Source organism: Canis lupus, chromosome 15 (assembly GCF_003254725.2).
Source record: "Canis lupus dingo isolate Sandy chromosome 15, ASM325472v2, whole genome shotgun sequence".
Classification (NCBI taxonomy): Eukaryota; Metazoa; Chordata; class Mammalia; order Carnivora; family Canidae; genus Canis; species Canis lupus.
The window spans coordinates 29,252,304-29,275,046 of NC_064257.1; the positions used below are offsets into that span (position 1 = coordinate 29,252,304).

The following is a 22,743-nucleotide window of genomic DNA, read 5'->3' on the forward strand; positions in this document are numbered from 1 at the left end:
ACATGAAATCAACAGGGGCTTAAATCTTTGGCAGGGGCCTCATAAGCAGCATTTATTCATTGTAAAAAGTGAATACAAAATAACGAGAAGAAATATGCAAGAATAAAAAAATTGGGAAACATATTACAGAACATTATACTAAGAAGCTGCTATGGAAATCATAAAGAATAGTTACATAATGTTAGAATTGGACTAAAAGCAGTTAGTAGTTACCTTAATGAACAGAAGGAGGGTTCCTAGAAGTTAAATGTTTTCAAAGTGTGAAGGGAGATGCAATGAAAAAAGATGTGGAGTCCCAATTGAACTCAAATGCATGCAAGGTGTGACATGATAAAATTCATTGACTTGAAATGAAAAAAGCTTTATGATGTTTTACATTGTAGACACAGCAAAATAAAAACCAAGACTACTGGCAATAGTAAAAGCATATTGCTACTGTTACGACATATCCAAACTTGCTTTTTTCATTACCAACTTCTCACTTCTGATACCAAAACAAATATATGGCAAATTCTCACACACTCACCCCTCTAACACGACCAAGTTTCCGTTCAACTTCTGCTTTTTCTTTCTTAAGAAAATCACACATCTCCTTCAAATCTCTTACTTGACTCTGAAAAGTTAGAGCAAGCACAGAACAGTTTAACATAGTCATAGCTGCTGAAAAGGAAAGGCAAATCATTCATTTGAACTATCAGTCTCTTTAGCTGTATAGGCAAACTGAACAAGACGGTCTCTACAGCAATAAGGATTTTGAGCTAAGACATATGTTGAATTAAAGTTCATTAATACAAGGATGTTTTATATATGAATTTCAAGAAATATTTTCCACATTACTACCTTAGTACAGAGTTTAGAACTTTGATTTTAATCGCCCCATAAATTACGTATGTAGACCTTTACCCAGATGGCACAGAGAAATAGCTGAACTAATAGTACTGGTTCTGGTCCTAGAAGTAGGATATAATTATATCATTACCAGTGAAATTAACGGACTGCTAATATTCTAGGTTAGAAAACAGAATGGGAACAATTAGCCAGCCAAAAGAAAAAAGTTCCCATAAATAGGATGAGATTTGGAAAACTAAAGATAAACTTATAATAATCAAAGTAAAATTCCTAAAAGAGATAATTACCCTGATTTTTTTTAAATGTAGAGAATTAATTTTTTAGAAATGTCCTAATATTTTATTTTTTTTATTTTTATTTTTTTATTTATTTATGATAGTCACAGAGAGAGAGAGAGAGAGAGGCAGAGACACAGGCAGAGGGAGAAGCAGGCTCCATGCACCGGGAGCCCGATGTGGGATTCGATCCCGGGTCTCCAGGACCACGCCCTGAGCCAAAGGCAGGCGCCAAACTGCTGCGCCACCCAGGGATCCCTGTCCTAATATTTTAAAGAGTGATGATTGTTAATGAAATACACCAACCATCCTCTTGCCTCAGGGCTTTGAACTTGCTATTTCTGTTGTCTGGAACTTTTTCCAGTACCTGTATGACCCACTTCCTTACAATCCCCTAGCTCTCTGCTAAAATATCACTTTACTAAGAAAGCCTTCCCCTCTTACTCTAATTTAAATAGCAGTTCCATACACTCCCAAACCAACCAACACACACACACACACACACACGCCCCTTTCACACCAACTGTGCTTTCTATCACTTAACATCAACTTGACATACTATATATTGACTTTTTACTTATTACCAATCTTCCCTACTAGAATGTAAGTTCTACAAGTGCAAGAAGTTTTTGATTGCTGTTTCCCAGCACTTAGGAGAGTGCCTGACAACAAAGTAGGCTTTCAACAAATAAGTGTTACATGAACAAATGTAGAAAGTGTAACACTGCCAAAGTATTTCACGAATGCGAGTTTCTGACATCTTCATAAACAAATATGAAGAGGGAGAAAAAGGTTTTCAGGCATTAGATTTCCTAAATAGAGTAAAGAACATTAAATTTACCTTTAATCTTGGCAAATCTTTATTTGCTTGTTCAAGCTGAAATTTTAGTTCAATATTTTCAGATGACAACTTCAAGTTTTCCCTCTGAAGCTCTTGTTCCTTTTGAAAATGATCATCTGACTCTATCCCGGAAGTCTTCAGGAAAATAAAGTTGGGAATAATTTTAAGTTTTAATAATAAAAGTGGCATAAAACATATTGGATAAGAAAACACTAGCTAAAGGGGAACATTTTTCCTCAAAAAAAAAAATGAGAGAGAACTCCTGGAAGAACAGCTCCAAATAGATAAATTAGAATATGAGAATTGCAGGAGAAAAGGCAATGCAGTTTAATTAATATAGAAAGCAAAGTCAAGAATGTCTTAATAAGGGGCAGCCCCAGTGGCGCAGCAGTTTAGAGCCGCCTGCAGCCTGGGGTGTGATCCTGGAGACCTGGGATCGAGTCCCACGTCGGGCTTCCTATATGGAGCCTGCTTCTCCCTCTGCCTGTGTCTGTGCCTCTCTCTCTGTCTGTCTCTATGAATAAATTAAATCTCTAAAAAAAAAATGTCTTAATAATGTCCACACATAGACTATCTTCATTATCTCCATGTATACTCTCATAATGGCTAATAAACTAATTTGTGCCAGGTTTTCCTGTTCAAAAGTATGGTTATTATTTGTTATGGATTGATTATATTATACCCTAAACCCTACCCCACCCTCAGATTCATATGTTGCAGTCCTAATCCCAGTACCTCAGAATGTGACCTTATTTGGAGATGGAGCGTTTTCAGGGGTACTCAAGGTAGTCAGTAAGGTGGGCCCCAACCCAGTCTGAGTGGTGTTCTTACGAAAAAGGGAAATTTGGATACAGACAAATGCATAGAAAGGAGATCATATGAAGGGGCAGGAAGAAAATGGCCACCTACAAGCCAAGGAGAAGGGCCTGGGATAGATTCTTCCCTCACAGGTTAAAGAAGGCATCAGCCCTGCCAATTCCTTGTTTTTTTGACTTCTGGCTTCCAGAACTGTGAGATAAGTTTCTGTCAGGCCACCAAACCTGTGGTGCTTTGTTACAACAGCCCTAGCAAACAATACACAAATCTATAAAAAGCAGTGCCTTAATTTCTTCTTCTTTCTTGGGAAAGCTCTTCTTCCTTCCTTGGGCGAGAGCAATCACTCCCTCCTCTGAAATCCAGTTACACTATATTTGCATTTCTCTTGGCATGAATCCACTTTGGGTTATACTTATGTTCAGCTTTTACTTCTCATCCTAAACTACGAGTCATTTGAAAGAGAAATATGTGCTTGGTTACTTTATCCGACACAGTGGGAAGAAGAACACCACCTATCTTGTATGATTTACAAGCATCATACAAAATAATCTTGTGTAAATACTCAGCATAGCTTAGTTTGTCCTCCCTCACCCCCTTCTCTCTCTCTCTAGTGACTTGATGGACTATCAAGTCAATAACTCCACAAACATTATAGTTTAAAAAAATACAGTACTGTACAAATATATCCATTATACATGGCTCTATAATGTGTTTTAATTAGCAGTAGGTTAAATACTTCACATTGATATATTTATCCTGAGGTAATAAAAACAAGTGTAAACAAAATTAAAGACACTAAAAAATAGGATATAGAAAAGTAAAGAAATTCTAGGCGGTTTGATTCTGACCTGAGGGCACAGAACACTGGCAGAGACACTGCTCGTATCCACCAGACTTCTATTCGTTCAAAGGAATGTGTGTGCATATGCACATATAGAGTGGCAAGAAAAAGAAGACAGACGTCTTTGTTGATGTCTGTACCACAGAAATATGTCTGTGCTTATTCTCTGTCAAATAACCCAAGTATACATTCTGATCAACACTAGGCAAATCCTGCCACCTGCAAAATCCTCGATTTTTCCATCTTACAAATGAAGGCATGAGATGGGGTAATTTTTAAGGCCTCTTCAGACACAGAAATCTGTAATGCCCTGTCTCTGAGTTCTTGTCACCCTCACTTCATCTCATCTGTCCGTGGTAGCTATTTATCAAATGATAAACACCTATGGGTACCACTGGTTGAAAGACATAAAATACATTAGATATCACTCACAGAAGAGAATACTTCTATCTTATGATTTCATATAAAGTTTTTTGTTTTTTTTCTTTTTAACACAGTTCTCTCCTCACTAAAACATGGAGGCAATTATGTAAATACTTAGGGATCACTTTTACCCTCAATTCTCAAAAAACAAAATTAAAAGTATTGAAATTGTCCAGATTTCTGGAAAATAAATTCTAATGAAACTCTCTAGTTTGTAAAAATAATATAAATAAAATTTATAATGAATTTTATGAGATTTCCAATTCTTTTACAGAAGAGGAATCCTGCTAAAAGGGATATACTACTAGGGGTGCCTGGGTGGTACAGCTGGTGGGTTTCAGCTCAGGTTGTGATCTCAGGGTTGTGAGATTGAGCCCTGTGTCACTGTGCTCAAGCACAGAGTCTGCTTAAGATTCTCTCTCCCTCTCCCTCTGCCCCTCTCTACTGTGTGCTCTCTAAAATAAATGAGTAAATAATAAAAAAGGGGGGATACACTGCTAGAAACCAAATTCCTAGTGGATGGGAGTTAAGGAAACACAGGGGAACTCTCGAGTAAAAAAAACGCATTATGAACCTTGATAAAGAAATGAAGTAAGAATTAAGACACTTTCATCTATTTTCTCTTCACATTTAAATGTTTGTTTCTATTGATTGTTTTTAGGACTTGGGTGACTGGAATATCTAAATGGAAAGGATAAAGAAAAAAAGATAAATGCTATTTGATTTTACCTGGGGGCAAACATGTCTTAGTCTGTACATTGTAAACTGACCCAAAAGTCGTGTGTCATAAGAGAGATCATAAACTACAGACTTAGACTGGTCTTTATATCCTGCTTCTGCATCGCTAGAGATGTTACTCATGCTCCAAGCTTCCGTGTAAAATAGAAATAATACTCTGCAAAATGCTATGAAAATTATACCTCAGCACAACATAGACACAACTTTTCATTATAAAGTATTTGTCATGTGTGGCAAAGAGATGACCAAAGAATGTCACACAGTACGGTAACACATTTTTACTGATAGTATTTACTGTAGTAAAAGTTTGTGATGAGATTTCAGAGCATCCTGAATTAGAAATCTCTAAGGCAAAATGAACACCTCTAAAGAGCCTGATTTTCATCACCCTGTTAGCTAATTCTTTTTACACGAGTAGTAGTGGTACAACAGTGAGTACTATAATGAATTGGGAAATGTATACCATTAATTTTTGGAGGAACTAGTCAAATATTAGAGCTTAAGATGAGTATCATGAATAGTTAAAAAAATTTTTTTAACAAATCCTACACAATTTATTTCCATTTGTACCATCTATGCACACTACCTGGTATCAGAAAATTCAGCTAACAAACACACACGGGGCTACCATAGACTCACACCTGGGACACTTCATTTCTTGGCTGGACTGGTACATCGGTTTCACAGTTTGCCTGTGCATCTTCCTCAGCACACGGATCCAGTGCAGCAGCAACTGTGGCATAACCAGGGTCCTCTCTGGTAGATTCTTCTGGATCCAAGTGGTTCCTGTGACTCACATCTTCAGCCTTGTAGCCCTTCCCTTCATCATTCTGGCCTACCTCATTCTCGTCATTGTTTTTATGTTCCTGTTTATTATTTTCACAACAGTCTTGACTAATGTTCTCAATTTCAGGATCTGGTTCATTTTCGAAAATGAACTTAACATCTGCCAAGATACCATTAGTTGACCTAAATGGACTTGGCTTGCTTTTTGGTCTTGTCTCAGATTTATTGAACTCTGCAGGATCTACAATATCTTCTGTTGTGTGTTTTTCTTTATTACTGTAATACCATAGAATATTTTTAGGTACCTGATGGTATAAGTTGTCACTGGCATCTATTCCCTTCCCATTTTTAATTCTGAAAGCTGTTTTGGGTTTTTTTCTGTTCCTGTATAAAGTGTTCTTTTTGTGAAAAACATTATGCCTGTATTTATTAACACTGGTAGCAAGGGTAGAAAGTGCAGTTGTGTCACATAACAGATTCTGCTTGAAGCAGAAGAAAGAGAAGAAACGTGAAAAGAAGAAGAAAATAATAAAAATATACACACTACTTGTTTTAAAATAAGATACAGCAAACAACTCTATATTAATGATTTCTTATAAAGGAAAACTAGAAATATATCACACGTTTGAATGGAAACAATGCTATAACATAGTTTTCTAATTTACCCAATTGTATGTTCTTGCCACATCAAAACTGGAAATGTAACTTCATTTAAAATTTCATTTGTAATAAAATTCTTATGCTTTGCATAAAACTTTAAGATTACTTATGTAAGAAGGATTAAAGAAGTTAATATACATCACTACCTGGCAAAAATAAAGGTTGGATTTACTGCACTAATATTCCAAAAAGAATCTAATGTTGTGGGTCAGATAAAGGTACAAGTTGATATCACTTTTAAACTTTAAAAACAGAAACAAAAAGATGTACACTTACTGAAGGTCTAGAAGATGCATCCTTTGAAAACTGTTTTTCTAAAACATGAAGTTTTTCTTGGAGGTATCTGTTTTGTAGATGTAAATCCTCTACGACAGAATCTCGAGGAAGAGCTTGGCGGCTCCTAGGAGAAGCAACAACAGACACTTTACTATTCAAACTTCAACTTTTCACAGATTCACTATAAGAAAATACCGAAAAGAAAGAAAATATGTATTTATTAGCACTGTATATTTATTTTAAATTCTACAAAACTTATAAACTTCACAAAAATTAGGACATGACTATTTATATTATAAAGTGATCCTCTACAGAGGATTGCTGCATGGCTCTTCTGAATTAGGAGTTAACAAGTGTATTTTGATTTACAGAAATATATATAACATCTTTAAGGAACATGCGTCTATTTATATGGCATTGTGTAAGACAAATCAAAATAGCCACTACTTTTAAAACATTATATAATAACTCCATAACATCTGTGTGCTTCTTGAGAAGCTCAAGGATTTAAAAAAGGCTCTTATTGGTGTCAGATAACCATCTGTTCCTCCAACTGTCACATGTGTGGCCTACAAGACCCTCCATAATCTGGCCCCACTACACCTATTCAATCTAATTGACCAGGGGTCTACTTTTACTAAGGCAAAAAGTCTACTTTTACCCACACATTAAAACTTCACCCCTGCCACTATGCATCTAATAGGGTTCTGCTCTCTTGGAATGTCCCTCCTCCCTTTAATACCTAGTTCTGATACATGAAATTTAGAAATTCAATTTGAACTGAGAAGATAAGTTTCAGCTTTTCTAACAAATCTCCAATTACTTTGGCCCACAAAGATTCACATTATTAGGGGGAAAAAATTAAACCTCTAACAGTATTAGGTTTCAAAACTAAAATATTTTGATCCTTGTGAAAACTGCAAAGGAGAATAAAAAGGTTTAACGTTGTTCTGAACATATGTTTAGATCAAGAAAAGGAAGGGAAAGAAACAGGTGTCGAAAGAATTCTTCAATCGCTTTTTTCTTCTCAATCAAGAAAAATTCTGAGGGATTTAAGAAACCATGAGTTAGACAAAAAGGGGAGGAATGGAGGTTAGAAGCTCACAGGTGTTCCTTTAAAAGAGTTCACATTACATTAAGACTGACCCACTGACAGGTGGCTCAGCGGTTTAGCGCCGCCTTCAGCCCAGGGCGTGATCCTGGAGACCTGGGATCGAGTCCCGCCATCGGGCTCCCTGCATGGAGCCTGCTCCTCCCTCTGCCTGTGTCTCTGCATCTCTCTCTCTCTGTGTCTCTCATGAATAAATAAATAAACCCTTAAAAAAAAGTTGACCCAATTGCAGGCATTACAAAGGAAGCACTAAGCACCATTAATTACTAATGGTAATTTTTGAAGATTAACAGAAAGGAAAAAAAGTATGATAAACTTAAGAACAGCAAGTATCCTCATATCCAAATATGATAGGTAGGTACCAGACTTCAAACGTGATCATTAAGATGATTCCGGACTGCTTGTAAGCACGTAGCAGAGGAAGTAACAGGTGATGTAAAACTATGTTCATCTAAGAAGTGAATGAAACAGATTATTACAGTTTCGTTAGGACACGACTGTATTTTGCTTTACATGACTGTGATTGTATCAGAAGACACAACTTGGAAAGAGATGACGAAACAAAAAAATTTCAAAGGCTCTGCTAAAGAAATGGCACGGGTGGGGGGTGCACTGGTTCTAGGTACAGTGTAGTAATAAACCCGTTCAATCTTGTCTCTCCCAAATGCATGGAACAGCTATTTGAGAACTTTGAAAAGTAAATATTTTACACATTGGGACAAAATACCAGAATTTGAAGTGTCAGCAAACAGGCAGTAATTTACCTTTTCTTTTCCTCTGATGTTTCTTGGCCTGAATACAACGCTGAACATGAAACCTGAGCGTGAGTGTTAATATGGAGGAAAGAAGCTCCAAAGAAGCCTTAAAATTCCAGCTCCAGCAAGGAAAAAGGGCACTTAGGATACTTCCAGAGAGTACAACCATTCCCCTCCCCCATTATTTTTTTCTTGTATCCATTCTCTCCTCCTCCCTCAAGTAATCCCATGGCAGTGGTGGTGGCAGTGGTGACTGCAATGAGAACCCATAGGAGCTGAAGTATTTAAGAGAAGGAATCTTCTCCAAATGGTAGAGTTGTGATTGCTATGGAGGTACAGTGGCAGTAGTCCCCCTCCCCCACACCCTGACAACCCCTCTTTCTGCTCTCCTTTTGCTTGCTCAGTTCCAGACAGGTGCACAACTGCTGAAGCGAACAGTAGAACAGGGTTCCCCTGAGCCCCAATTTCATTCGAAGTAGCAAAAGGGGGAGCCCTAGGGAATCAAAGTATTAGGGAGGTCACTGAAAGGGAGGGACACATGAAAGGGATCTTATAAAGTCCTTTATGAATTTATGGGCTCATTGTTGAGCTGGGTGTGCCTGGATCTGATCTTAGAGTAGCAAAGACTCAAAGAACTGAACTAACGGACCAAAGATGGCCCAGGTACTAGACTTCCAAACTGGGAGGTGCACAGGCAGGACAGATCCAGAGACTGTAAACGCTTTGAAAAGGAAATGGACATTGGAACCACAGCCCAAAGAAAGCAGGTGGAACATGGGGCCGGAACCTAGCCAAACTGCCTATTAAAACAAAAATATCTACATTCTCCATAGAATTAACCAAGATCCAAAGTTTCACCACATAATATTCAGAAGTTCAAGAATACAATCCAAATTACATGGCATACAAAGACCCATGAATATCTTAACTCACATTGGGAAAAGACAACAGTACCCAAGTCTAAAGTAATACACGTTCATTACATCCGTTTCTATGGGCCAGCTAGTTTTTCTTCATTATAACAGGTACCACATTTTTTCATGAAACAGCCTACCTCATATAGGAAATGTCATTTTCTAAGTCAAGATTTCTCTTTTTCAATTCTTCCAACTCTTTTTCTGACTCGAAAGCTCGCACTCCCATAACTTGATCAACAGTAATGCCAGTTGTTTTTAGTTTCCTCTGCAAACTAAGTTTCTCTTTGTCAGCTCTGTGGGATTTAACATAGCATCATGAAAATATATAATTTACTGTTTTGCTCATTCAGTTTATTAAACCACATCTCATTCATTATAAGACCAACATAAAAAACTAGATCTTCCTGTATTTGCTATGAGCTAACTTATCTCACAATTATAGGAAACTCCACTTATAAACTGTTAGAATACTTTTAAACACATTTTAAAGAAAATAAAAGAGTCATAGATAATTAAAACTAGGAAATTTCTCAAGTATGATATCAAATATGTACTATCAAATATGATAAAACAATATAACTTCCAGATCAATTAAAGACTGCATATAATTAGGCTTAAATTTGAACTCACTTGGCAAAAAGATCCTTCAAAGTATTCAACTGCTTTGTTAGGATATAGACTTCCCCCTCTTTTTCTTTCAACTTGTTTCTAATTCCCTCTATTTTAGTTTGCCATTTTTTACCTTCTTCCCACCTAATTAATTCTTCTTTTGTACTCTATAAATAATAACAGAGGAGAAAAATCACCGATATTGTTTTTAATGTCAAGATTTATCCATTATAATTTACTAGAACAATGGCACACCAATACTTTGAGAATATGTAAATACATTCATTTGGCTATGTAATTTCTAGAATCTTCAGATATACGAAGTTATTACCAGAAATGACCCTCAGTTTAAGGGTTCTGTATTCTATCACTTAGTAGATGATATTCTAGGGAACAGTCTGGACTAATGCTAGCAGACTTAGGAGTCTTTAAGATTTTAATAACAATGATCATGATCAAAGTAAGCTTCTAACAAAGAACATGTAAGTATAAATGACTAATCCAATTTTAACCAAAATAACAATCTTTGAGCATCACAGTCTCTTCAAATCTTCAATGCACATGACTTCTTTTATTCAATAGATGGTTATATAGCGTTAGTCATCCACCAAATACTATTCTAGGCACTAGAAGCAGAAGCAATGAATAAACCATAGAAAAAGCATTACAATCTAATTAATGTTGGTTAGGTAGATTAGGGAAAGGTAGCAAAATATAGACAAAAAGCAGGAAAAAAATATAATGTAGTACATTAGCTGATGATAAGTGCTGGAAAAAAAAGGAGCAAAGAGAATTAGCTAATAGCACTAGCAATGCCATTGGAATATATAAATTGCCTATACATACATTTGTATCAGTTTGCATTTTTAGCTCTGAACTCATGTTAATGCTATTAAGACTGCTTCATTATGTTTTCTAGTGTAGTATGTCAGAGCATCTTTATATTGAAATATGAGAAATATAAAAATATTATTTTTATAAATTATTTTTGTTTCTCCTTTTTCATTTATAATGATTTTTTTTTTGAAATTACACATGTAGGTAGTTTCTATTAACTATAAATTTCTTTTTTTATTTAAAGATTTTATTTATTTGAGAGACATATCAAGAGAGAACATGAATAGTACAAAGGATGTTATGCTACATTGTATTCATTACAAAAAGCAATGTCAGGGCTGAAAGAGTTAAAAGCCATAGTTTAAACAAATGCCCAACTAAGATAAGTTGCCCTATCAAAACTGTCTTCTTTGACACTGGCCAATTTTTTTACCTTATTTTTTTAGTTCAGCTAACAAGTATTATTTTAAAAAATACAAAAGCTTCAGTGTTTGATCATTATTAACTTTTTTTCCTAAATATATATAAGGAATTTTGTGACTTCCAGAAATATAAATATTAGTTTGGGCATAATGGTATATAAGTAATTCTGCAGCATGGAGTGCTTTGTAGGGATTAGGCAATTCTATCCCATCTGACATTACCCTCAATTAAGACAGCAAAAGGAGGCTGAAATAATTTAAAAATGAACCACAACAACAAAAAATAAAGGCAAAGGTCATCAAAGATGTTCTAGAACGGGGAAGAAGATAGAATGCAGAGTTCTCTTTTCACATTTTCTATACCAACAGCCTCTCAGGCATGGATTTCAAAATAATTTAACTGCATTTTAAATTTTTCATTCATTTAATAAATACTGAGCATCATACATGCCAAGGACTGTTGTAGATGGCAAGGATACAACAATAAACAAGTCAGGCAAAATTCCTGCCATGAAAGCTTATAGTCCAAAGGATGAACACATAGACAAGTAAATCTCTAGTGTGTCAGATAATAATAAATGCTATGGAGAAAGGTATAGTAGCATAAGACACAGGAATGCAAGGCATGGGGGGGGTTTAATATCTCACATAGATAAGCAATAAAGAGTTGACAGAGAAAAGGGTATAGAAATTTCAATATAAAAGCATTCATTGAATATAAAAACATTCATAAATTAGAAATGCCCAGTATTGTAGAATTTGAAGTAATACTCTCACTAGATTCCTGGATACAAATTTTAATATCCGGGTTGCTCTTTGTGTTCTCTTCCTACTTAGTAATAATATCATACAGTGGTATTGACTTGATGGCTTACAAGAGACTTGCACACATTATTTCATTTGATTATTAAAATAATCTTGGGAAACTGGCAATGCAAATAGTATAATTTCTATTTTCTGGAGAAATAAACTGAAACACAGATTAGGAATCCAGGCAAAGCCACAAGGCTACTGAGGGATTTTGATAGGAATCAGGTTAGGAACTGGTATTTAAAGATAGGCCTTAAATACCAGTGGGGAGGCGGCAAAGAAAGCAATCTGTAAGAGCAAGGATATTTTTATCTTGCAATTTTTACCAGCGAAGCTTCTGACAGGAAGTATGCTGTGGTTCAATGTAAACAAATGCAAACATTTTAATAAAACTTATACTAACATTGGTGAAATTTCATAAGTAAAATAAAATTTGGAATATACTCTATTAAGATATTTTAATTCCATTACTATTTTCTATTCAGTGGTATTAAAGACACTTAATTTTCTTTTTTATGTTCATGTTTTTCAAATTGTTTTATAGATATTGAATATTTTCTGGGTAAATTTTACAATAAAAATGTTTCCTAACCTTTGCTCCTCCAATGTAATTTTCTGCAGGGGCAAACATTACTACTAATACCAATATTTCCCAGGTCTCTTGATATTTTCAATGCTACTGATATAAATCTTCAGCTTATTATTTGTAATAAATAAATTTAATTATATGCATTTTAGCTAGTTTTAGGGGATTGCTAATTTCTGTCAGTAATTTTTGTTACAAAATAGTTTACTAGCTAACCCATTAGAAAATTTTAAGCAACTTTTTTCACATTACAGAATCAATTTATGAGTGTTTTGGTTACTGATTACCACAAATATCGGTCTGTGGTAATCAGTAAACAAACTTTGTTTATCCTGAACTAACAGTAATCCAGTCTATTAAAGGATAAAAAGGACACATTTGGGGCAAGGTAGCAGGCTAAATATGCCTAACTTTCTTTCCAAAATCAAAAGCACCAATTTATGTAACCAAGTGGGTTGGGGAGAAGTTGGATAGGTGTGAGGGGATTTTAGGGGTTCTAGAATCTCAGGAAGAGGACATGGAGACAATGTAGTGACTTCTGGGTACGAGTTACATTATAGGTGTCTCCTGTAAATTCTTAAAGGACAGAAACTTGTCTTAGACTTCTCTGTGTTATTCAGTACATTTATTGTATGTATTAGGTCCTCAAATTAATATAGTATATCCTCCGTTCATCAGTTATATAATTTACCTTAGTTTATCATTACCTTAAACATATTAATCAGTATGTTTCTTCACATACCTTTTCTTTCACAGGCTTTATTTCTGCCTCATCCACCTTTCTTTCCAGTTGGCTTTCTAGCTTTTTAATTTTCTTTTGGAGTTCTTCGATTAAACTTTGTTTATTATCTATTAGAGGTTTCCCCTGAAATAGAAGACATATTTTTACTTTTTTACGAGTAAAAACTATCAAACAAAATACACAATAAATATTCCAATTATAGAAGTTTCCTGAGGCTATAGCTAACCATCTTGTCTAAATGCACTTTTGATATAGAACATATAGCTGCTTCTGCATTTTAAAGAGGTTACTCTAAAACCACAAAGATGACAGAGGTCACTGAAGGAATTAGCAACATCAATCAAAGTGATCTGAAAGCTAGTTTCAGCAATTATTTATAGATTAAAGTAAAAAGTGGGAATAAACTACTACCTATATGTTTTAAATAAAAGATATGATCACAATTAAATATAAAATCACCTGTAATCCACTGGTTAGTCTTTTAATTTGCCTTTTCAGTTCATCATTCTCTTGATCAATTCCATCTTTCTCTCTAAGCATTTTATTATAGGCTTTTTGTTTTTTTTGCAGTTCATTCGTTAAGTCATTCAAATTATCGCTTAGTGAGTTTTCTCTGTTTTTACTTGTTTTAAGAGCTTCTTTCAATTTTAAAAGATTTTCATTTAAATCATCAATTTGTGACTAAAAGTAAAGAAAGGATTAATTCACAAATCTTCATCAAGTATCAATAAAATAGAATACATCTATTACTTAATAAATAGAAAATGTCAATCTAAGTTATTATTATTAAAATATTCTTAATAATACTTAATAAAAAGGCTTGGTTAATGCTTATTAAATTAAAACATGCTAAAAATAAAGTTTCAAATCTAAATTTTTAAGTTCCCAGGGGAAAAAAAAAACAACTAAACACCTATCTTCATTTCAAATTAACCAAGTCTACTTTGAGAAAAACAAAATATGATATAATACCCTAAGGCACTTCATCTTCAGCAAATACTCAGAAATAAAATGTTATCAAACAAGCAAATGTTTTGTTATGACTGAACTAAGTTATTAAAGGGACAAGTACATATGAATGTATATGGTGATGTTTTAAATGCTATGAAGCCTAAGATTAGTATAAAACAAAATCTCTGATTTGTAGTAGTTTCTAAACCATTTTGTAAAAATAAGACATGAAAGGGTAACTCGTAATACTTCACAGTATATCTAAAGCCACTACACAGTAGTTTTCAGCTGTCCCATACAAGAACAGTGATGGAAATGCTAGTACTTAATATGTTTTCTTGGATAAATTACTACAGGCCAAAAGTATTACTAATGACACTAATAAGAAATTAGCAATATTATAATGCACTTAGAAGAAACACATTAGCTGTCCAAGGAGAAGTGAGAAAGGACTTTAAAACCGTGAAGAATTCAGAGAAGATGATGCATCAGGCAAAGAGAAAGGTATTGAAGAAGATATCAACAAAGGGCTATTCCTGTTTATACATTTATTTACTTAATGGATTTTCTTTTAAGATTTTATTTATTTATTCATGAGAGAGGGAGAGAGACACAGACACAGGCAAAGGGAGAAGCAGGCTCCGTACAGGGAGCCCAACATGGGACTCGGTTCCAGGTCCCCAGGATCACGCCCTGGGCAGAAGGCAGCGCTAAACCGCTGAGCCACCCAGGCTGCCCTACTTAATGGATTTTTGCTTTCAACTGTGCTCATAACCTTGGCAGGTACAATGAGAGCTTTAAAAATGCTAAATAGGGACACCTGGCGGGCTCAGGCAGAAGAACACATGACTCTTGATATCAGGGTCGGAGTTCAAGCCACATGATGGGGGTAGAGATTACTAACAAAAAAATAAATGAAAAAAAAAAAAAAAAAAACCCTAGGCAAAACCAGTCCCTACACAGTTTAATGGTGGTGAAGAGCACATTCAAATAAATTGAGTAAATCAAAATTACAAACATATAAAAAATCAAGATTACAAACATATAAAAAGTAGATTTTTCACTTCATGCAGAATGTACTATATAAGCTTTGTGTAAAGAAATTTAAAACTCATTATGAAATATATAATGGGTGACAGGCACTGAGGGGGGCAATTGACGGGATGAGCACTGGGTGTTATTCTGTATGTTGGCAAATTGAACACCAATAAAAAATAAATTTATTATTTAAAAAAAAGAAATATATATGTTTTGTAAAAAAAAAAAATTTTAATCACCAAATCTAATCATTGATCAGATATGAACACAGTAATATACACTGCCAAAAAATTAATAAATAGCTTCAAAAAGGCTTCAGAGTCAGGTAGGTCTATGGATTAAATGTTAAGGACTATATATAACCTCCCTAAACTATTTCAGGGAGAAAAAAAGAAAGCTAATTAACTCATATTATGAATCAGCAAACATTAGAAAATTCTGATAAAGCAAAAGAAATCAAACAAAACAAAGAAATCTATACATCTATTGCACTTATCAATATAGAAACAAAATTCCGAAGTAAAATGTTTCTTAATTCTATTAGGAAGAAGTAGTTAATAATGGCCTATCTTGCTAATCTCCAGGATGATAGTGTGTGAGTACAATAAAGATTCTTAGTGTTCAAAAATGAATGTGTATGTATATATATATATCCATCAATAGTTCATTAGAATAAATTCCCTATTCATTATCAAAATTATCAAAGTAGAGCCTCTGCCAATAGCAATTATAAGGAATTTTGTTATACTGATGCATTTGTTATGTTCACCTTTAGCTCTTTTGTATGTCGATCAACAATTTGTTGAACATTGAGATTTGCCTCTTTCTGAGAAGTTGCAGAAATAATACGTTCTTCAGCTGCTGCTGTCATTTCTGCCCTGAGTTCCAAAAGTGCTCGACTAAGTGCCTGAAAGTTATAACATATATACTTTTTTTAAAAAGTAACATTTTATATGAGCAACATGTAATCCAAAAAATAATATGCTTTGTAACTTTTAACTATTTTCCTAAAATACCATGTAAGTAAATATAATTCACTAACAGTTCAACTTTTTCAAATGAATTTCCTTTACTAATTGCACTCAATTCTTTCCAAACTGAGTGTGAGACTTCAAAATCTTGACAATAATAATTTTGAGGGCCCAGCATTAAATCAAGCCATTTGTGTGACAAAAACCATCCATTTTGTTTCAATATCCAAGTTTAGATATTTATCTGAATTACTCACTTAGCACATACTTCTGTTTGAAACTAACTGAATTATACAGACAAGGAAAATTATAGGATTAGGAAAAGACTTAAAATTTGCCAATAAATTACATAAAGTGGCACAGAAAAACAGCAGCACCTCCTAAAACAATTGAGTATTAAATTTGAAATAAAGTTTAAAAACTAATACATCACTGATAAGCCACTGACCAACTGCATCTCAAATAACTGTGACCTCCTTCTTTAAACTTTCTTCCTCACTGTCATATCTCTCTCATATTCCCCCAAATTGTTCAATTATTCACTGTTCAAAATAGCCTTAGTAACAGAAAATCCCAGTTAAAAAAGGAGAGAAAATAACAGGATTAAGATTTCCCCTTACTTCCCATAGATAACTCACAAATCAAACTGATGACAACATAAAAAGATAAACTGGACTACAGATGTACTTAAAAACACCACCAAATGGCTATTTAAAAGAATTATCTTGAAAACTTCTGCTTAATAGACTAAAACAAAGCTCATACTTTTTATTGCAACAGAGAGGTATATGCTACTATCTTGTGCAAGTCTTTTCTCACAACAATCTATTACCACTTGTATTTCCTAAATATTGATAATAGTCTGTTATCGCTTACTTTTTGCTGTTTCTCTTTCAAGGCTAACTGGCTCTTTAGCCTTTCTACCAGATTTCTCATTGTAGTTGTTGGAGCTCTTGAATTTGCTTCTTTTTGAGCCTGCAGTTCAGATTTTAAATTCTGTGACTCCTTTTGTGAGTGGGCCAGAAGACACCTTAAATCCTCTACTTCTGCTTTCACTTTTTTCACTTCATCTGCATGGTTTTCTTGGAGCCTAATATAAGGAAACACATGTATTTAATGGAGTGACCGCTACAATTAACACTTTGATACAAATTTTACATTGAGCCAACGTTTGGCCCTAAGTATCCCTAAGTATCCGTACAACCTAAGCCTTGCTTCAAATCAAAACAAGGACAATTCTTTGTTGCACTTAACTAACTCTTAAACCTAACGTAAAATAGACTTTTCCTTTTAGTTTGTCTACTATTGTTGGCAAGGACTGTATCAAGTAATTTTTTGGTTCTAAACAATATAATGAATAAATAGCACTTTAAATACTATGTCTCGGGGATCCCTGGTTGGCTCAGCGGTTTGGTGCCTGCCTGTGGCTCAGGGCATGATCCTGGAGTCCCGGGATCAAGTCCTGCATTGGGTTCCCTGCAAGGAGCCTGCTTTTCCCTCTGCCTCTGTGTCATAAATAAATAAATAAATAAATAGTCTCTTGCAACATGTGCCAAAAACTGAAGTTACCTCAAATAATCACCAAATTGTGAAAATATGAGGTTTTACTAAAGAAAACACACAGATCTATAATTTTCTAAGACACATTAAAATATACATGTCACTGTGTACACTGAGAATAAAAGTATAATTTTAGTCTAACATGATGTGGTAAGGTACAAGACTACTCAAGTATTTCATGTGACAAAAATTTATATATACCAGGTAATTTCAAAGGATGATTACTTTCTACACCCAGGAATTAGATTAAAAAGCATAAGCAATTTTATATACCAAAATGTGATACAAACTTACACTAAAATAACATCTCATGTATAAAATAATACAGTGGGGAAAAGTAGATTGAAAAGATACCAAATAGGGCACCTTGGTGGCTCAATCAGTTAAGTGTGGATTCCAGCTCTGGTCATGATCTCAGGGTTATGAGATTGAGCCATTACTGGCTCTACGTGGGCATGGAGCTTAAGATTCTCACTCTCTCTCCCGTCACCAACCCCACCCCCCATCCCCATCCCAGCCTCTGCTTGGGCTTAGGCACACACTCTCTCTCATTAAAAAAGAAAAAGAAAAAAAAAAAAGATAACAAATACTACTGCTGATTCTCTTTTCTTTTAGAGAATAATTTCTTAAAAGTGGTAACTTCTTAATAAAGCAAAAGTGGTGTTGATTTTGTTAGACATCTTGGATATGTTCGTTAAGAATAAAAAGTTCTAAGAACGTCAGAGCTGGAATGGAATTATAAAGTCAAGTCAACTTTCCCATTTTTTCAGATAAGAAATTGAGGTCCAGAGAGATACCTCTGTTAGGTAGAAGCCAGACAAGAGCTGTGGAAGGAATGCCCTGAGGCAGATTCCCAAGTCCCTGAAGCGGAATGATGGAGACATGAGCTGGGGCAAGGTCAGTGATAATAATAAAAAAAACAAAACAAAACAAGCTACACATTATAAGCCCAGGATCTCAACAACCTGACTTTATGGCTTCCAAGGCCTTGGGCCTGACAGAGCAAAAGTCACAGATACAGAACCTGCCCTCTCTCCTTCCACCTCCATTCCAGGGTTACCCCTAGACTCACTATTATATATTTGTATTGTGGGCACAACTTCCTCCCCCTTCCCCCAAAAGGACTGCCAAGATGGTTCTGGTACAAACCTTGTAGGGTCAAAAACCCCCTCCCAACCTGTGGGAGGATTTTCCCAAATGACTGGAAGCGGCCTCCATTAGAGACCATCCCACTTAAGTCACAGCTCCTCCAAGCCCAGAGAAACCCAATAATATCCAATTTCAAAACAACTTGGGAGCCAGTTCCATCTCTTGGAACCTGCCCACTCTACCACCTTCACTTTAAGAAACTGCTTTCTGCTTGCTATTTTTCTTCTGGCTGTCTTATTCAAGTACTGATCCCCACATAAATCTTTTCATGGGAAATCCAAGGATAGAGACCTCCATTTACACAAGGCAGACACTCTCTAGTTCTTAATATTTTTACAGTGATTACAAAATACACAAACTTTAAAACTGTTCTGGTTTTAAAATCTATATTCTGATCAATTTGTTGAGCAATGTTTAGAATCTCTAATATAGAGAATGAAGCAACTGTCGCTGATTAATTAAAAACATAATTTTTTCATTTAACAAATATTTACTCATCCTCTATTATATGTGCCAGAAACTGTTATAGGTGTATAAAACAAAAGTTTTATATTTATGTATTACTTTGCAATCTTCAAATTACTTTCACATACAATATTCTTTGGCCTCCATAAAGAAGGAGCCAGGGTAAGTGCTGTCATTTACATTTTACAGATGATTGAATGGATGCTTTAGTTAAAGAGTTTAAAAACGAGGTTCTAGAACAAGAATCTTGAGTTGGCTCTTGTGCCAGACTGACGAGATTCAAATCATGGCTTTTCCATCTCCTAAGGCATGTTCCTGAGCATTCCCGTGGCCTAACTTCCTATGTGAAAAAGGAGAGAATAACCTATGTCATAGTAATCCTGAGGATAAAAATGAGATAATAATATACATGAAGTTTTTAGAACAGTGCATGACACAGCAAATGCTTACCTTTATCCTCACTGTATCATTATTACCATTTGCCTATATTTTATGATACATTCTTAAAGCTTACCGTAACTTGATATTTTCAAATTCTTTGATTTTTAATTCAGTGATTTCTTTTTGTCTCTCTAAATCTTGAGATACTTTCTTTAGTTTGACCAAAAGTGAAGAGAGAGAATCATCTTGTTCTGCTACTGTCTGTTCCATCTCAGCCAGGCGAATAAAATGCTTGTTGGTAGGAACTGGAGTAGGGGATTGTTTTATTAAATCCTAGGAAATATGAACAAATTAGCCATGAGCATGTACCACTCAATGCCATACTTAATCCAAAATTTTGCCTTCTCAAATGATCAAAATATAATACCTAATTTAAAATTTAATGATATTTAATAGCCAATGGAGGCTTAAAGAAGATGAGAAACAGAGATCTTATTTTTTGTATCACAGTCCCAAGTAAAGCATCTCCACGCAGTGGAGAATCAATAAATGTTGACTGAATTCATGATTTAAGGCTCAAGGATGCCAGGATTTGCCCATTTAGAGATGAAAGATATGTCACTTAACACATACAAAAGACAAAGATCAAAGGAAACAAGTATGAATGGAATTCAGAACATAAAAGCCGTTAGATATTGGTAAACTTAAAATGAACACAACTTGAAAAGACAGACTGAGGTCACATCATGTAAGGTTCTGAGTACAGGACTAAGGAATATGAACATAATTTTGTAGGCTGCAGTGGGCTACTAAAGGTGTGGATGTAGGGAGAAAAATGATCAGAGCTATGTTTTTAGATTATTCCAACAACAAAGGTAGGATGGCTACTTTTCCAAAAAACAAACAAACACGAGAGCTACATTTTCAATTATATGGTCTCAAAAGTCAATAAAGAATAGAATAAAGTTCCCAGAATCTTACCCAAGCTGTTTGTTTGAATTTATTGAGTGAACTATCAGCCTGTAGTTCTAATTTATGATGAAGAATATGAAGGTCTTCCTCATGTTTCTTAACAATTTCTCTTTGTTCCTGTTGACAGCAAATCAAAACTGTATCTTAAATTATGATTTAGTTTAAATTAAATTAAAATTAATTTAAAATTAAATTAAAATTCACATTTTAAAGTCTTGAAAATTGTATTACCTTTAATCTTCCAAAACCCTTACGAGATAGGGAAGGACCAATATCTGCGTGTACACACACACACACGCACACGCACGCCCTCCCCCAAGTATGCATTCCCCTAGTACATGTTCAAGTTGATAAATCCAGTCTTAAATCACAACTTACACTTAATATTAAAATAATATGTATCCATCATCTTTTAACTGGTTTCTAAAAAATTTTTGTAAATGTTAGATTTTCCCATCAATGTCCTAGCAAATTGGATTTCCACTGACTACTGGTATGATGGAGTTCATTCTAACTTACTGCCTCATTCTTTTTACCTATAAATTCAACTGATATTTTTCAAAATCCTAACAGTTGCACCATGACAGCTATTCCTGGTTTTCCTGAGGGAAAGAGAGACATATATAAACTGCCAGTTTTACTGACAGATCTGTAATCCAATCATGTGAAAGGTAAAATTCCTAAATAGAATCATTTGAAAGCAAGAAACGAACTACCATTTTAGGGCAGAATTATATTTGGCATTGGCTAAAAAAAACATGGTAATAAATAAAAAGGCACAGCATAATAACATACCTCTCTGGCTTTTTCCAGAAGATGCTGATACTTCTTTAACACTTCTTCCTTCTGATTTAACCTTGCTTGCATATTTGCAATTGTCTGCTGAGCAATTTTCAGTGTATGATGTGATTTTGGTTCTACCTCTTTTCTGCCCAGTTCAGCTATCAGCTTTTCACGTTCTGCAGTGGCAGGCAATCGAAGCCTCAGTTCATTGATTACTTTGTCTCTTGACAGAATATTTTGCTCTGCTAACCGTAAAGCAGATTCTTTTTCTTTTAGTTTCTGCAATGATCAAGTTGTAATAAAATTATTAAAGTCTGTTTTTTTTCTTTTAAAAATGCCTCACCTGAATTTTGGTCAGATTAATTATAAGCAATAACAGGAATTTCACTTTATTTTTCACATAATATTCATACCGATATTATATTGATATTAATAAGGTTCTATTTCTTATATTTCCATGCGACAGCAGTTATCTGCATGCACATTTTACTTATTCAAAAATTATCACGTGTTATAAACTTCACTGTTATGATGAAAATAAAATTTAATTAAGGTACTTTATTTAGCTCTTGTAGTTTTAGAACTAGAAGCAGTGTGGCGGTACTAGATTTAGAACGAAAATGTCATAAATCATCCCTTTTATTTTGTTCCATTGACTGTCAGAGCCCTAGACGAGTAGTCCATAAGTCAGTTAAGTTATAAAAATTGGAACTTCAGCGACCTTAGTCAATGAATCACCACTCTACAATATGTAGTTTATTAAAATAAAACAGGAAAAATGTTTACTGTTCAACAAGATTAAGGCAGATATTTTAAATCAAATAACTCAGTGGCAATTCACATAAATGTCAAATCTTACAATTACCAAAAAAAAATCTTAGGTTTCCTCAATTGATTAAAAATGTACAGTTTTACTCATGAAATTTTAAAATGCATTTAAAATTACTTCATTTAGATGTAAACCAAAATGCAAGTCATCTTCAGTTTTTATTATTTTCTGTAATTATAACTTACTACTATTGATCAGTGTGCCCAAAAGTGACAAGTAGTGATTAAATGGGCAAGAAATTCAAATTAGCCCTATCCGCTATTCTTTACTGGCTATTAAAAACATTACAGTAGAGTAGAAAAGGAGATTGGAATTAGCAACAGATTCATAATTCTGTGCTTCACCTCTGT

The 22,743-nt window shown here is 34.5% G+C and overlaps 2 protein-coding genes across 8 annotated transcripts in view; one reads left to right on the forward strand and one right to left on the reverse strand.

Moving 5' to 3' along the window:
* C15H12orf29 (chromosome 15 C12orf29 homolog) overlaps positions 1–22,743 on the forward strand; it is a 74,751-nt gene that overhangs the window by 23,929 nt on the left and 28,079 nt on the right. Inside the window, exon 10 of one of the 4 annotated variants that reach the window (XR_004805485.2) lies at positions 4,707–6,409. The exons of 2 other annotated variants lie outside the window; for them this stretch is intronic. Coding sequence is in view for 1 of the 2 variants with exons in the window: in XM_025439073.3 (XP_025294858.1) it covers positions 18,585–18,588 (4 nt within the window). In the remaining variant the exon portion in view is untranslated. Of the gene's footprint in view, positions 1–4,706; positions 6,410–18,584; positions 18,634–22,743 lie in introns of those variants that run through there. One more of the 4 variants, XM_025439073.3, reaches the window with a different exon arrangement.
* The window catches only part of CEP290 (centrosomal protein 290), an 86,668-nt gene that overhangs the window by 12,491 nt on the left and 51,434 nt on the right, over positions 1–22,743 (reverse strand). For 2 of the 4 annotated variants that reach the window (XM_035699496.2, XM_035699495.2), the window contains exons 34-46: positions 21,577–21,843; positions 20,791–20,898; positions 19,943–20,142; positions 17,131–17,344; positions 16,053–16,190; positions 13,754–13,975; positions 13,295–13,417; positions 9,919–10,064; positions 9,426–9,581; positions 6,506–6,629; positions 5,425–6,048; positions 1,966–2,100; positions 527–613 (exon numbers count right to left, since the gene is read on the reverse strand). In XM_035699496.2, coding sequence (XP_035555389.2) covers positions 527–613; positions 1,966–2,100; positions 5,425–6,048; positions 6,506–6,629; positions 9,426–9,581; positions 9,919–10,064; positions 13,295–13,417; positions 13,754–13,975; positions 16,053–16,190; positions 17,131–17,344; positions 19,943–20,142; positions 20,791–20,898; positions 21,577–21,843 — 2,544 coding nt within the window. The remainder of the gene's footprint in view (positions 1–526; positions 614–1,965; positions 2,101–5,424; positions 6,049–6,505; positions 6,630–9,425; positions 9,582–9,918; positions 10,065–13,294; positions 13,418–13,753; positions 13,976–16,052; positions 16,191–17,130; positions 17,345–19,942; positions 20,143–20,790; positions 20,899–21,576; positions 21,844–22,743) is intronic. The other 2 variants (XM_035699494.2, XM_025439052.3) reach the window with 1 other exon arrangement.